Raw genomic sequence first — 17,295 nt, 5'->3', positions numbered from 1 at the left:
GGACGCGGGAAAGCGCTGGCCTGACGTTAGGCCCAACGTTAGGCCTAGACTTATGCTTTGAGGTCTAATGCCGCCAACCGGTACCCGCAGCTAGGGCGATGATGATGATGAGGGGACACGTCATGTCAACACGCGCCGTGCCGAGCTTCGCACTCCCGCCGCTGCCGCACCCAACGGCGCAGAAGTCACCAACGAGCCAGGGTGGTTTGCGCGGCGCACCGCCGCACTTCCTGCCGGCGCTGCGGCCGCTTCTGCTAATCTCGGCGCCGAGAGTGCTTGCGCATTAAACACTCATAAGAAGTGCTTAGGTGTGCTCAAAAGTTTTTTTTTTTTTTTTTGAGAATCAGTTATTACACTTAGGAAACTGTAATGCTGTTATTGAAAATGTAGCTATTATTTAAATTGCCCTTAGCTGCACAAGGTAAAAAAGCCGTCTTATACCCATTAGGTCTCGTTGCAAACCCAGATTGCTCACCCCTTGTTGCTACGTCGTTTTACGGCTGTGTATTTGGTGTAAGCTTAAAAACCAATCGGGTTTTGAGCCTCGAGCGTGAGCTTCCTGCATTCGAGGCGACTTCGTCGAACGCGCAGCATAAGCCTGGCGGAAGGCAACGAGCATGTGCTGGAAGCAAGCTTCTTCTCAGTTATTAACCTGTTACCAAACAAATAACTTAATCAACGTGATTCACATTATAAGCAAGCACAATATTATTCAGGTGCATTACAATTCTATAAGAAATTTGTAAGCGGAGGGCAGAGGAAGAAATTGAAGAGGCTTAGCATTAATTTTGTATTCCCGGGGGGGGGGGGGGGTATACTAATTCTTCGAGTAAATTTTGTTTGATAAAATGCCCATCTCTACTCTCTACGCGCGACGGGATCACCACCCGGCACGAGTGGTGATCAGATCACCACTCGTGCCGGGTGGTGATCCCGTCGCGCGTGTCTAGTTTCCTCCGGCTCTTCGGGGCGGCTCTGTGTGATGAGCTGAATTGCTTCGCTGGTCATCTACCTTCACAGTGGAATGGCTCATGATTTTTTTATATGAGCTTAACATCAATCAGGCATCTCATATTATGTGACGATGATTAAAACGAACAGCGTACAAGAACAGGGCAGAAGAAAGACGACACACGATCGCTTAACTTACAAATGAAGTTTAAAGGAAAACAAGTAATTTTGTATTTGAGAAAAGGACAGCTAAAGTCTCTTTAGTTGGCCTCTAGGATTACAAATATCAAATTATAATGCAGATGGATATGCCAAGTACCACAAGGGCGCTTTGAGAGAAGCGCCAAAGTCCCCCCTTCTCGAAGCATTCGGTGCGAGGACGAGATCGTAAAGTATAATACAGAAACCTGCGCCGATAAAAGTTTTATCATCCGCATCCTACCCGCATCCGCAGACTTTGTATCCGACTTCGCACCGCATCCGCAAAATTCGAGAGACACTACATGAAGCCTAAACTAAATTTTAAAAAAAAGTGTGTGGGTGGTATTTTATGTGCCGTTTGCTATCTTAGTGCACACACTGTTCAAGTAAGGTTATTGTGAAAGTCATTTTATCGCATTTTGTTTGATCGTTCTTGCATTATAAGCGATCATCCTTCCAGAGACACTTCGCGTTTCTGGAAAGATTATGGCTGTTACGAAACCGTCTTGGGAGTGTGCGAAATTCTACCAAGGTGAGGTCAAATGAAAGAGCATTTCAAAACACATTTTTTTTGTAACGCCCAATTTAAGCAGACGAGTAATTTTTGGACACAAAGCTTTATAAAGGAAAGACAGATAACAAGGTGGCGTTCTATCTAGGCCAAACTATAAAACAAGTGGGAGAGGAAAGGCGGTCACTCTCCAGACTGAAGTACTCTTATATACGTGGCAAGACGCGAGCACATTAAGGCGAAAATGTAATCATAAATAATGGCACCACCTTCTATCGGTTTCAATCTTAAACACGACCCCGAGCTGCGTGCTCCAAAACACATACTTATCAGCAACTTGCGAACTGTCGAGTAAACAATAAAACGCACACACACACACCACGGATCACTCGTCGAGGAGGCTTCTTCTACTTTCTTGTGGTTCGTACGCGTTGGATTTTCTTCGCCAAGATACTCTTTCCGTTCTTTTCCTGTCAAACAAGAACATGCTTTCCCAGCACGATTGATGCCCCTGCATATTTCCATTTTCCTGGTAAATGCATTTCAGGCGATATGGAAGGTTCTAGAGCAATATTTTAAAAACCTTCGGGTCTTTTGTGGTGTAAGAAGCAATTGTGTCCACGATTGGCACCGACGCAGTAATTTTCTCCCGCGAAACATTCGATGACGCACTTCAGAGAACCACTTATTTATTTACTAGTACACTCCGAGGTCACGCACGTCTGTGGGTCGCCTCAGCAAACATGTAGATCCGGACCCGCGGATATGAGGATCCCATCCACGAGCCGCCAAATCTGATAACTTTCTATCCAGATTCGTGGATGATCCCCGGATGATCCGCGGTTATGCAGAGCTCTGAGTATATGCAGAGATCTCAATATTTCCTCGCTTTTTGGAAGCCTTACCCGAGCACTCAAAAGCGCGGCACGCGTTCCCTCAGAACCGGAATGGGCAGGGAGGCTCAAACCTTTGTGTTAGACGTCCCACGAGCGAGATTGCTTTTTTTCCGTTTTTTTCTCGCGTGTACTGTTACGTTCGGGTCATAGGTTTGGGATTTTCAAAATTCATGGGACAAAAATACTCTAGAATTCACCTCTAACTCGTTTGTTTTCTTAAGGACCTCTAGCTTTTTCCTTCAATCATCAGGGCACAATCTTATATTCCACGACCAACCAAAACACACACACACACACACCAGTTGACTTCAAAAAATTTGTCGTTATCTGGTAGAGTTACAACTTCTTGCACCATAGTAACAACCGCAATCAGCGCGCAGGAATCTGCTGGTGTGCCTTGACGATTAAACTGCAGTTGCAAGTTCGTCGGTTTTGTGGCCTCTTTCATCTCTTCTGTTTTTGTGTTCAATAGGTTTTACTCAGTACTCCTTACCAACAGGCCCCAGCTCCCATTTAAACGGAATATGTGACAAAATGCAGAATGGATAATGCGTTTCTTTATGACTTAATGCACCGTTTCGTAAAACAAAAAACTACCTCACATACACCTGTTTTCTCTTGACATTCGTAGTTTCTGTGGCTTCCTGTATAATATAAGTACATATTTGTCCAGTGATAAATCTGTAAAATAAATTACAGCTTCCGGCATTCGAACAATTTTATTAAAACAAGCTATTCCATTCTGGATATTGTTTAAACTGGCAGTAAGTAGACACATCTTAGAAAAAATTGTTTTGCCAGCAAATACTTTCCATTTTGACTGCAGTTGGAAGGTGTAGTAAATTCTTTCTTTCGCTATTAAAAAGTAGGACAACAAGACTTTTCGCGGCCATTTATAATATGTGACATTTTTCGGATAGACATTACAAAAAAGTTTGTTACTAAACAAAACGTTTAAAAAATTTATAAGCAGTGCAGTCTATTACAGGTGACTTGATTCCTCGTAAAGTCAAGACCAGAGATGACCTTCTAGCGCGTTTTCCTCTGCAGGCACGACGTCCCCGGTGCTGAACAAGCTGCCGGTTCCCCTGCGTCCCCTGAGCGACTGTCAGCAGGTGTACGGACGCGTCTTCCGGACGCACATAAACGCCTGGCACCTCTGCGGAGGAAGTCCGCTGGGCTTCAAAGGCGTCTGCTTCGTGAGTGGTCTGGGGGCTTCCTTGGAGGTCGCGCTGCTGCAGTGGGCGCCGTAGTAATCCGTTCAATAGAGTAGCGACATCATTTGGGAAGGCAAGTGCCACATCTTAAAACGCGACCACAATTCTGCCTACCTCATTGCGCTGTCGTTTTCAAACGGGAGACCGGTGAATAGACTGGTGCCCTTGAAAATGCCGAATGGGGAAGTACTCGTTAAGGTCATAAAAGACTATTTAAAGTAGATGCTTCCTTGACTCCGCAATGCAAAGATACGTCGCACATGAAGACACCTGCAGAATTTTGTCGCATTATCACTAGAGCAGGCGCCGAAAACCGACGCATACTTGACTGAGCCCGCAACGTTACATATTTTTCAAATCAAATCAATCAATCATAGTTTATTCAGACAACCGTCGAGGAATAGAGTTGTCTGGGGGCCGCCACAAAAGGCATCGGCATGCCTCACAAGGCGACAGCCCCCCCCTCCCCCCCTCCCCCTCCAGGGTCAGACGATCCAGCATGCCAGACAAAATGAAAGTCTCAGAGGATGAAAAATACATGATCATGAAAGACCAAACGTCAAATCCCCATAAGCAGCAAAAAAAAAACACTGTATGCAAAGACAAACACAAAGAACTAAAACCTGATTGTCCCCCACGTTTCACAAACAACAACGACGCACATCATTTTTTATGCCTGTACAAACACGGGAGACAAAGGGGCCACACACAACAACACGGTGCACCCAGCCAGCCATCTCTGCAAGGAGATTTCTTCAAGCCTGCAGGAAAATGCTGCTCGAAAAAAGGCACAGGCGCACTTAGAAAAAACAACAACACAATTTGTTACTTTTGAAGAGACAATAGATAAATGTTTATATTTTTCTTTAAAGCGTGTATGGACATAGCTCCCTGAATGATGGTCATGAGATCAGGGCGATCATTCAGAAGTGCAGGTATTTGACGATCGAATTTTTGTATGCCATAGTTTGCGCGTACTTTTTGCTTTCTTTAGTTCGTGTGCCGAAAATCGTATGGATGATCTTTCGAAACGTATACGTACTGAAAAAGGCAGTTTTTTTCTAATTTGATTTAATTATAGATTAATAAAGATAACTTCTAATCTATAATATGTTGAATCGTTGATATTCTGTGCTTTCTAAAGAGCGGGGTAGAGTGAATCCGGTAAGGGGCATTTTCAACGAACCGCAGGGCCTTTTTCTGGAATATGTGCAGGGTTTCTATATTTGTTATTATTGTAGTCCCCATACACGGAGACAGTGAAGACGTGAATGAACTAAGGTATAATATAGCTGTTCTTTTTTTACCCAGTGAGGCAGCAGTTTTTTAAGTGTATAGATAATCCCAATAGATCGTGAGATCTCGGTTCTTACTTTCTGCAAATAGAAAGATGAATTTAGAGTTTGATGAAACAGAACACCTAAAAAGCTGAGGAGATATAGCCCGTTCGGTGATTTTGCTTTGAAATTGAATTTGAATTTCCTGCTGAATACATATATTTCGTGGTCAAAATTTGATATCATTTTTTTTCGTTTTTAACTGAATTTGGTTTACTCCAAGCCTTGATGATAAATTTTCAAGCCATGCGTTGGTTTCTTGCTAAAGTACTTCTAAATTTGTTCCAGAAGAAAATACGTTTGTGTCATCAGCATAGAAAATTATATTTGGTTTCAAGGTATTTTTATAATGTCATTTATGCAAATTAAAAATAAGAAAGGGCCGAAAATGGACCCCTGCAGGCACCGTATTTGATTTTACCCATATTTGACCTTGCGTGATTAATGTATGTATATTGGGAACAATTTGATAAATAGCATTTTATTAAACTAAGTGAAATTCCCCTAATTCCATATATGGTGAATTTTCCGAAAAAGATAATATACTTGATTGAATCAAAAGCTTTTCTGAAGTCAAGAAATATTCCCACTGTATGTAACTAAAGCGATTCCGCGTCACACCACAAATGGAAATGCTCAATTACTGCGTAAGCAGCTCGTGGATTTCTACAAATGAGTGGGAAGTAAGCTGTCGGCACCCTAGCAAACGACAGAATTGCCCCCCCCCCCTCCCCCTTGGAGGGCTGCCAGCCCCATTGAAAATCCTTCAAAATCTTTATTAACCGCAGAAGATTCTCTAGCGCAACCAGAGCGTAATGCCTGCGCCGTAACAGCGCCCAAACGGGTTGAGTATTACGGAAATGGAATGTTCACTGGTTACAAGTATACACTCCACGTTTTGTGATTGCTAGAGCTCTAGTAATTGCAAATTGACAGCGACCTTTATCTCCAAAGTCCTATAATGCATCAAATACAGTATTTAGGAGCGAGTTTTTCAATTGTTTGGAAGACAATAGACAGTTGTTCCGGGGTGAATAACCTCTACGTTTTATTTATTTTGTGGAAACTGAATTGGTGCGTTACGTGACCAGGAAGGGGGTTGGGGAAGGCAGAGGGCACTGAACGAGTATAAAGAGAGTAATTGGGAGAGGGTACGACAGGGGAGGGAGGGGATACATAATCGGTGCATCCCATGACCAAACAGGAGGAAGGGAAGAGAGATGGGAGAAAGAGCACCTTAGGATCATAGGAGAAAGTTACGAAGAGAAACAGAGGGGGGCAGGGTGGAAGAGGTAGGGAATTGGAGTTAGGGGGTGAGGAAGCGGAGAGGAAGAGTAGGATACAGATGGAGAGGGCATCCTGGGAGCGGGGAGGAATGGGGAGAGCGAGGAAGGGGAAAGAAGAGGGGAATTGGGGAGGGGAATTTGTGTGTCACGTGACGTATATTTCGCTGCTAAATTAGGAGGTAAGAAATTGTAATTCAAATATTTATTCATTTATTTCAACCAAGGGGCCTGTTAAAGGGGCCCGCCAACGACTTTTTTACTGTTTTCAAATTTTTACCGAAACTGGACACACTGAACGTAAAACTTAGTGAAACTTTTCGTTTCTCGAAATTGGCTTTATTTCATAAGTTATAGGAGCATGAAAATTGCACAAACAAGCACAAAACAACGTCTTTCATGACGTCCCTGGTCCTGGCTTGGGTTGCAGCCTAACTGGATCTGTCCCCCCTTTTCCCGCACCGGAGAATTCCTCTTGCCCTCGGACACCGCTTCCCCCGGTAACTGCGGAATGTGGGGAGAGGAGGGGAAGACGGGGAAAGGAGCTGAGGTTGAGGAAAGGGAGCAGCTCTCTCTCTTGGGGTGACTAAGACCAGACTCGTCTCTATTTCGTCACATGCCGCGCGCTTTTGGCCCCACGGTGTGCCCCCGTAGGAAGAGGGGGTTTCCGCGTCGTCCGGTTGAAATATGGCGCAGCGATATTTAGTTATTCTCTCCATCCCCGTTGTGTTGCCCGAACCACCAGAGACTTGGAAACCGCAAAAAAAGATAGACGCTTAACTATGATTACGGGGCCCCTTTAAAGGCACCATATAAGAAGAGAGAGGGGGGGGGGGGGGTTAATCCGGAATTATACAATTACACTCAAAGAATTTATACAAAAATTTTTCAGGCTTTCCACTCTGGTGAAGAAGGAAGACCAGCGAAGCTGTACTTTGGAGGGAATGAAGCAATGGCCGGCCGCGAGTCGGCAAGCTAGAGTGGAAAGGCTGAAAAGGTTGCCGCCATCTAGAAGCGACGGCGACAACCAGACAACCGGCAAATCAGTTGCCTGGTTGCCGCCGTCGCTAATAGATGGCGGTTGCTGTCAAGAGTTTTGTGTCAAGGATTGTTTGCCCACGGACACGGTACTGGGGAAGCCAGTCTTTAACAGCTCCGATGCAAAAAGAAATGTTGACAACAAAAAAGAAACAAAGTTTATAACATGAAAGATGTAGCTATCTAAAAGAAAAAAAAGTAATAATGATGATTATTATGAGTTTAATGGCGCAAAAGCAACATACGCCATGCTGCGCACAAGAAATAATTAAAATGTCTATAATAAAAGAAAGTAATTACTTTGTAGGTCGATAACCGGTACGTGTACCCAATTTGTTTAAGAAAATATAAAATGTGACCACAAGAAACTAAAAGTCCATTTCCAAGCAGAAATGCTGGATGAAATGGCGTCCGAATAAGGCGGACTTGGCACCGCTGCATAAACAGCATCGGCGAATGTGTCTTTCATATTGGCGGAGACTGTACATCTCGTGCTAATGTCACCTCAGGTTCCTGGCCCGGCTCGCGAACTGTGCACCACACATGTCAGGGGCGTAATCCTGTGCGAGTACCTACTGAGGCCCATTCTTCTTTTTTATGCTTCCTAAATATATCGATTTCTTTCTCCGGTAAGTCGAAAAGCTGAACGCTTCTTGTCATTGTTTTTATTTTTATTTTTTTTTAACGGAGTCCTTGGACGTCCCGATCAAGGAGCCGTCCTGCGAACGAAAAATGTGTACTGTCGCGAGGGGCTTCAAGCCTTACAAGCTCTGTAAAACACGAACAGATGTATGACCCCGGTCTTTCTACATGAAGAGCTCGTTCCGTTTTCTCCGCCCTTTATGCCCTGGCTTTACGCACCGGATAATGGAACATCCGCTGCACCGCTAACGATCGGACTAAGGAATGTCAGTTGCCATCATTACAAAATTAAGAAAACACAATATGTAGCCAAGTGCGAGTGTTCTCAATCGAAATGAATTTACCGGCTGCATTTGAACACACAAATAAGCAGTATAGACTTTGCAGCGAAGCCGACCTGCGGAAACTGCGTTTGGTCGTTCTGAGAACGTGGGAGCGGTTTCGATCACTTCTAGAGAAGATACAACAAAAAAGGGGGAAGTCGCATCCAGCCAATTGAAAGTCCATATGATCGGCATCATTAATAAAAAAAATTGAACGCAATAAAACATATTTGTTTTCGATAAAGTTGGTTCAAAATATCAGTTAATTTCATTTTCGAGAAATCTCAAATTTTATACAAAAGATAATGTAAAAATAATATAAACTAAACTTATGCCCATCGAGAGCCCACGTATAGGGCTACACCAGCACAGTATTTCGCAACCGACAAATGTAATAACTCATGAGTTACAAGGCCATGAAGATGTCCCCGGATATTCACGTGGGAGCGATTTCGATCACTTCTAAAGACGACACAACAAAAAAAGGGGAAAATCGCATCAAGTCAATTGAAAGTTCATATGATCGCAGCAATAATAAAAAAAATTTCATGAAAAAAAAATGGCCTCTCTTGAGCAAGTGGGTTCAAAATATCGGTTAATTACATTTTCAACGATATTTCAAATTTTATATAAACAATTCCGTGAAAATAAAATAAACTAAACTTATGCCCGTCGATAGCCTACACCCGCATAGTGTTTGGTAAGTGAGAAATATAATAACCCGTGGGTTACGAGGCTCTGAAGATATCACCGGATTGTCAAAGAGACGATGTTTGTCATTTTTTACCTCAATAAACAAAAATACAAAAGTATTTTCCTTTGAGCTAAAATATAGTCGAAATAAGATACAAGATCACAAAAAATTACTTTGACTTTTGTATGCTTTCCGTATTCATACCAGCGCACAGAACTGGGTAGTAAAATCATGAAGTAAAAAACAGATTTTCACCCAGCTCCACTCAATATTTTTTTCTGAAGCGAAATATATATACATCTTTTTTTATTTTGAAAATTGGTTTTGTTCTTTCTGGAAATGGGGCAATGCATACAATTTTCAGAAAAAATCGAAAGACCCACCCCGACAAGCATGTTCGATTTCAAATGAAACCACCCTCAAGGTGGTTCTGAAATGACCAAAAACAAACTCCATTCGACACATTGAAAAGACTGCTAGCCTCCGAAGCAGTGGTGAGACTTCCAGACCTCAATCGCTCCTTTGTTGTGGAAACGGATGCTTGCAGCGCGGGGATCGGAGCTGTTCTTCTACGGGAGCGCGCTGGAACATTGCAGCCTGTATCTTTTGTTAGCCGAGTCCTCACCGGCCCTGAGAAAAACTACAGAGTTCAAGAATGGGAGTGTCTAGTCGTGGTGTGGGAAGTGGACAAATTTCGACCGTATCTTGAGTACATCAGGTTCGAAATATTTTTCGACCAATCTTCTCTCTCGTGTATGTTTATCACCGATCAAGCATCGCCCAGGGTCAAGAGGTGCGCTCTTAGACTGCAGGGTTTTGATTGTAACATCATGCATCGACGAGGAAGCGCCAACATTCCTGCTGATGCGCTCAGCCGTGCTCCCCTGCAGCAAGTGAATGCTCCAGACAACGGCCTCGCTGAATCGCTCTTTCCCTTGACAACTTTCGACTCAGAGGGTCTGATTAGCGTTGAGAAAACAGCTGCAGCGGCGGGAAAGGACGATACACCACTACGCGATGTCTTCAGTCTGGTTGTAGAACAGGCCCGCGATCAACAACTTAGACTGCTGAAAGCTCAGACCCTTGGGGCTGCCTCCTTGATGGAGGGTAGGGAAGCACGGCTTCTGCAAGACCTTGCAGAGGAAACAGAGATAGAGCGGAGTGGGCGGCTTGTACAAGTCATAGGGGAAAAGTGAGTACCATGGCTCCTACGACATCCAAAACTACTCATCCTTGAAATGGGGCACGATCACCCCCTGAGCGCCTGTTCAGACTTCTTCAAAGCACTCGAAGGTATTTTCAGTGGCTTCGCTGGATTGGAATGCGTGCTGACATATCCCGGTATGTGCGGGGCTACCAGGTATGTCAGTGGACGCAGCCACATTGCCAGACACCAGAAAGATTTATGGACAGCCAATTGGCCAACAGGACCAATTAAAGAGCTGAGCGTCGACATTATTGGTCCTCTACCTCCTACGCTACGCCGATACAAGTACTTGCTGGTGGTACTTGACAAATGATCGAAGTACAGTTAGCTTTATCCACTGCGGGAGGCTACCACGCGGAACATCATCGACCGTATGGTTGAAGTCTTTTGTCGCCACGGTATTCCTTTCCGTCTTCTTTCTCAAGCGACAACGGCAAGCTATTTGTGAGCACACTTTGGAAGGGCATCTTAAAGCATTGGGGCGTCTGGTACCGTCACACTGTGCGCCATATCGCCCAGTGGGCGAAGCTGTGGAGTACCACAACGCCACTCTGTAAAAGTGCCTCGGGCGTACTGCCAGAGCCACCGAAAATGCGATCGTCATATCCCCGTATAGCCTTTGCCATGAGGACTTCGGAGAGTGTCGTCGGGCGTTAAACGCCGGTGTTCCTTTGCCATAGAAGAGAACTCCGCACACCGTGGGAAGCACCAGATGCGCCGAGTGACACGGAGCCCCCAGAGGCCAATGTTAATGCATTCGCAGCTGAACTCTCCAGCAATGTTCAGGACGCACACCAGCTTACCGTCTATCATCAAGGAAAGGCCAAAACAGCACAAGGGCGCCACTTCAATCAGCATCGGCAGCCAGTTTCCATCAAGGTCGGCGACCTGGTTTCAAGGAGCCTTCACACTCTGAGTTACCCCAGCCAAGAAATTCCAGCAAAGCTGGCACCTCGGCGGTCAGGCCCTCTTCAAATAATTGCAAAAATTAGCACCAACGACTTTTTCTTGGCTGGTCTCGACTCCAGCGCACGGCGTGGAATGGCCCACGCCGACCAGCTGTCCCTCTACCTTCCTCCGTGGTCACCGTCATCCCCTCTCTGTTCACCTTCCGAGGGGGAGGAAAGTTGCAAGGGGCGAAGCAGCGGGGCGCTCGTGACGCCACGACGCCGAGTTTCCACTCGCACGGAAAAAGGGAAAAAAGTGTGGAATGAAAGGATAGAATTCACTTGAACCTAATATTCTGTTAGAGTGCCTGGCCATATATGGTGTCCCCTGGCCATTTATGCTGTTATTTTATCCTTTATATGGCAATATACATATATTTATAATATATGGCCGGATATGAAATATATCTGGAGCATATATGACAATTTTTACCTTTTTTACCAGGCTAAAATGTTGTAAGATGGTAAATTTTGTCTATTAAGGTATTTTTGGATGGCACAGCTGATTTTTACAGTTGAGTTTGATATAAAACAGGCCCCACAACCGTACTCTCGTGAACAAGGCTTACGCCACTTTACGGAAAATGTAAAAACAATAATTATGAAACTTGTGCGTAATCAAGTTGCTAGGGTTCCGGCCATTATTATACAATTTTTCGACCCTAATAATTTCTTGAAATATTGTGTCTGCACTCAAGACTATCCCTGTACAATAGCTGGCGCGCAAAACTCCAATTTGTAAAGCAGCCCGAGCAAATTATTCAAGAAATAGTTTCGACTACTTGTGTGTACACGCACACAAAGTGAACCTAGCACCAAAACTTCGAAGTCTTGATTTTAAGAGTGATTTACTAAAAAAATGAACATAATTCAGTTGAATACATTGAGAACTCAGCTGAGTATAACTTACGCACTGCGCTGAGAACTTCACCTTGTTTACTTTCTTGAGATTCAACGACTTGTAACTCACATTTTGCTCATATAATAAATAATATAAAGTTACATTAATTGAACTGCATATTTTAACTTTTTACATTACGCCCTTGCAGGGCGACTCCGGAGGGCCCATGTCCTGCCAGCTGACAGACAGCCGCTGGTACTTGGTGGGCCTGGCGTCCTTCGGCCCCGGCTGCGCCAAGGACACCACGCCGGACGTCTACACCAGGGTGTCCTACTTCTCCACCTGGATCTTGAGCACCATTGAAAGCCACGTCAGACACACCAGACCCGGCGGCATCCGGCCAGGAATCTGGACAACTGCACACAGAACGGCTGTTGGCTTTCCTGCTGAGCAACCTGCTCCTCTTCTACACTGGACTTTCCGACTCGCCGCCAAGAAATAGTGCTACAGGATATTTGCTTTCGAGATTCCTAGACGACTTAATCTTAAAGGACGAGACCAGACCATTAACCACCCTTACCTGAGTTAGCTTATTTTATATCTCATACACCTGTACTACTGACTTCAGTGAAGCGTTGCTAGGACATATCATTTCACAACATCCTATTTTGCCGCTAACTCTCTTAAATTTCAAAGTGGCCATAGTTACATGACTGTACTCTATTCATGTCGTTGAACTTTGTCATGAAGTTAGAGTAGCAATATGTAGCCAAGGTACGAAGCTCTCGAATATATGCTGACTCTTTGGGGGGCAATAAGGCGTTCCAAGCACCGAACGGCAAAAGTTGACAGCTGCGACGGCGGGTGAGAAATTGCTCGATAAAGTTGCGAAAACCTCGGTTCGCCGCAGGATTTAATCAAATAAATATGGTAGGCCATTATGACCGGGCAGCCTATATTCGCTTGGTAGCAAAACGCACCGTCTAAAAACTTCCTTGCTCTAGTAAAAGGTATAAGTCGCAGCCGCTCACGGTGTCAAAATAGCCCGTACACCCCACTAGCAACACCTTTCTCGTTCTTGTCGAATTACACCACGTCGAAGTGATTGAATGACTTGATGGAGTAACAGCGATCATAACCCGCAATCTATACTGCAAACACACAAAACCTTTGTCAACATGCCTAAGAATCAAGACGAATCATTACTCCCTTTGTATTCCACTGATATCTTAAGGTCCAAAATAAACGTGTTCTTGCATGCAAAGCAAGAGCTGCTTCGAAGAAAGCGCAAGACTTCGATATCTCGTAAGTTGAAAACAGTGGTCAGCGTCAAACTTCCTCGGGTGTGCCTTGATATTTGATATTTAGAAACTACAAATTCCGCTAGAAACCAAGGGGCAGAGGAGGAGGTGAAAGTCCGCGGGGACGGCAGAGCGCCCAGCCCTGATGGAAATGAATAGGTGCAATGCTACCTGTCTTTGCCCCTACTCAGTGTTTGAACCCGTTTAAACGCGAATGTCGAACGCCAGACGGCGGCGTTTGTCGCTTGAACGAATTTGACGAGTGAGTAGAGAAAAAAGCAGGCAGCATTGCGGCTACCTACCATTATTCCAGCCAGAGCTCATTGTTCTGGTGTCTCGCTCGCTCCTCTGTCCTTGACTTCCTCCGTTTATACCCGCATAGGAGAGTGGCAAATAGCGCGACAAACAAACATGTTAGTGTTTTATGCTGTCTAAAAAAGTAGAAACAAACATGAGAGTGGTAAGTATAGTAAATCTCATTTTGTATTACCTTCCGAATAATTGGACAGACTAAAATGCTGTAAACTCGTATAAAATAATTCTAAAGAAAAAAAGACTCTCGTCATATATGCCATTGCTTTCTCCAGTATATGGCAGATAAGAATCTGGGCACAATACGCCATGTGCAAGAACTAGGACTTCATACCTAATAGTTGAAAATATCATGTAGAAGTATCGGCGCCTTGTGCTTCTCTATCGATCTTCACCACCCGCTGTATTCGATACATTGAACCGAGCGCCGCGCCCCTCGTAGGGAGGCATTGCTCAGACACTGGAGGATAAAGGGTTCTGGCAATGGGCAATGAAAGGAGCAAAGAGCGAAAACAACACTGTGTAATAATTTATGTCATCTTTTGACTACACATCATTCAATAGAGGACATAATAAGCGTAATAAGCTTCCTCGCCTCGCAATCACTTGAGTTAACACACGGGGTCCCTCGCAAACCAAAGGTACTAAGACTGCAAGGCCCTAACGCACTCACAAAAGATTCAGAAATCATGAAAAAGTTCTCATTAAAACCTGCCCATGAGTCTCCATTCTTGAATAAATAAGTACTTGTAGGGTTATTCTGATAAACCCGGAGAACACAAGGCTATGTCGTTTTGGCAGCGTATCCAAAACTCTGAGGACACCTAAGCATTTCGTATGAGTTTCGAATGCGAAAGCATTCTCGGAGCCGAAAGGCGCAGAAGCGGCCGCAGCGCCGGGAAGGAGCCTGGCGGCGTGCCGCGCAGACCGCCTTGGCTCGCTGGTGACTATACTGCGCCGCTGGGTAAGGCAGCGGTAAGAGAGTGAAGCTCCGCACGGCACCGGGAGTGCGATGCTCGGTGCGGCGCATACTGAAATCACGTGTCCCCTTATCATCATCATCGGCCTAGCTGCGGGGACAGGTTGACAACACTTGACTTCAAAGCGTAACGTTGGTCCTTACGTTAGGCCTAACGACTGGCGAACGCTTGCCCGCGTCCCCCTCTCCCGCTGCACCGCCAGCAGTACGGCTGGCTCCTTCGCAATGACGACGACGTTGCTATGGAGCCACATAACGCGTCGCAGCCAATGGGGATTTAGGTGGCGTTTCGCTGCTACAGACAACGCCGGCTTCGCTTTATGGGACAGTTAATGCTTTCGTATTAAAAGAACCAAAAGCTCCCCAAGACAAAGCACCGAAGTCCTAACTCACGCGTAATGTTTGCTCGAGACGTTCTAAGCCCCCCGGTTTTATCAGAACAATGAAGACAAGTTTTTTTTTTTTTTTTTTTTTTTATTAGTGTGCGTCGCCAACCGTTGTGCAATCACGATCTCAACATCTTGTTCATCTTTGTTACCCTCTTCTTTTGCCGTTATTAGAACAGCCGTTTTATTTTGTGTCTTGCTTGAGTTCCTTCCATGGATGTAATTTTTTTTTACTTGTTACTTGTTTCAGAATATTATATACGTGTTTTGTTGCCTGTTCTCTCGTGGTCCTGTTCACGCGCGCGCGTAGGTAAGGCGACGTACGTGCAAGCGGCGGAATTCACGGTTCAGCCCCGCGACGCTTTTACAGCATCGTTAGAAGCTCGTGTCGCAGAAAAGCCGGCGTCGGTGGCTGGACAAGGAAATTCTGATTGGCCGATAGTGTCTTGACGTCACAGCCCCATGACCTCACCGCGAAATTTAAATCAACCCACAACTCTCACGTGAAGCATGACGACGCGCGTAGAATGAAAGTGAGTAGAAAATATGATATGTAATGTGAATTAGTGGTCGTCGCATTTCTCAAATGATTTCCCTTTATAAAATAATTCATTAACCTTTAAGAAAGATGTGAAAACATTTAAGCGGGATTCGAATCCGCGACCCTTTGGTAGGGAGACAGACACGCTGCTGATTATGCAGCGGAAGGTACGCTTTCTCGGCCTGAGAATGAGTGGGAGTTTATATGATTATATACTTTGCTATAGCGTTTCACTCTTAAAAGCGAATCTTAAGCGTCCTCCCAGTTTTTTTGCGGTTCTTCGATGCTCTGTTTCTTTTTTCGCGGTTCTTCGATGCTCTGTTTGATAAGCTCTCGTTTGTCGTGATCTTTGATACTAGCAGAGACGCGGTGAAATCTTGACCGGAGCTTAAGTTAAAATACGTATGTTTATACAAGGATTGATATATCATACTTTTTTATGATCTCCTTGGAATTCGATGTATCCGGATACGACTGTGCCCAATCGCGTAAAAGCACCCAAGCCGAATTAAATGAATATTTAGGGCTTAAGAATTTGCCCCCCGTCCTTGACTTTGTACGACGAAGAGACGAGCCGCTCGCCACGTTTTATATCGGTCCTTATTATTACCTTTCTTGGAAATAAAGTTTTTTACTCCGTGGGCAACTCACAAGAGATAAAACGCGGTACTGCCTTGTCATGTCTGCGATTCTTCCTATTCAATGACTGTAGCCATTGGCGATGGGCTAGCTCCCTGGCACACTTGGACAGCCTGTTAGCCACGAAACAGCAAAGTGGTTGTTGTGGACGTTGCAGGGTTGATCAAGAAGACAAATGCAGACTTCCCTGGCGGTTGGTTTCCCTAGTATACCAAGCGTGAGATGATGTAGCGCCACTAGTGGGTTTCACTTTAAAATGAAGCAGCGTATCAAATGCGAAAACGTGTTTAATGCTCATATATTGCAAAGGCGGAGATATGCGCGTGAAGGGGGCTATTGATTTTTTTTCAAGTTGCAATAAACTGAATAAAAAAGAACTAAAATACTTATACACAGAACGAAGGCACAAAGAATAGCTACTTCTTCACACAAATATCGCCCAGGATTATGCGGTTATTACGACGTGGAAGAGGGTTTCCGCAGGTGGTCTCAGTCATTTTATCATGTATCAGCAACTTCGGTAGCCACAGATGTCTAAGGTGTTTAAATTAAGATGCATTACGCTTCCGGAAGAATGGAGAGAAGTATTTCATGACGGGGGTCAGGAAAGGAGGTCTCTGGCGACTGACAGCACTTCTTTACAGAATTCACGACAGAATGACCAAGAACGCAGGCGACAATATTTATTGGGGAGAGCGGCCAAAATCGTGTGCCACGTCATAATAACTGCCTAAATCTGTGTGATCATTATGTGAAGAAGTATCTGAATCATGCATCTACATCTTTTGTGTATTTAAACAGTTTCATTGTTTTTTCGCCGAAATGGGAGAACTTTATGATAAAAAAATAGCCCACGTACTCGAGGCAGAGAAATGGCCTTTTCGCGAGGATATACATGCGCCATCAGAGCATCTTAGTGTAAAGAGCGACTGTGCGTATACATCTCATTTAAGCGCCGTTAAACGTTTAAGCTGCCACGATTAAACGCCTCCCAAAGTAATGATGTATTTTTATCAAGTCACAAACAAGTAGCAAAAACTGGTGGCGCT

The 17,295-nt window shown here is 44.7% G+C and overlaps 1 protein-coding gene across 1 annotated transcript in view; it reads left to right on the top strand.

Annotated features, from left to right (window-relative positions):
- The first annotated feature begins 10,331 nt into the window (after nucleotides 1-10,331).
- The window catches only part of LOC120839953 (trypsin-like), a 50,043-nt gene continuing 43,079 nt past the window's right edge, over nucleotides 10,332-17,295 (top strand). Inside the window, exon 1 of the mRNA XM_040210354.1 lies at nucleotides 10,332-10,434. Within this exon, the coding sequence (XP_040066288.1) occupies nucleotides 10,332-10,434 (103 nt within the window). The remainder of the gene's footprint in view (nucleotides 10,435-17,295) is intronic.

The sequence above is a fragment of the Ixodes scapularis genome, unplaced genomic scaffold, assembly GCF_016920785.2.
Source record: "Ixodes scapularis isolate PalLabHiFi unplaced genomic scaffold, ASM1692078v2 PGA_scaffold0__279_contigs__length_252992795, whole genome shotgun sequence".
Taxonomy (NCBI): Eukaryota; Metazoa; Arthropoda; class Arachnida; order Ixodida; family Ixodidae; genus Ixodes; species Ixodes scapularis.
This window is presented reverse-complemented; position numbering and strand designations above follow the sequence as displayed.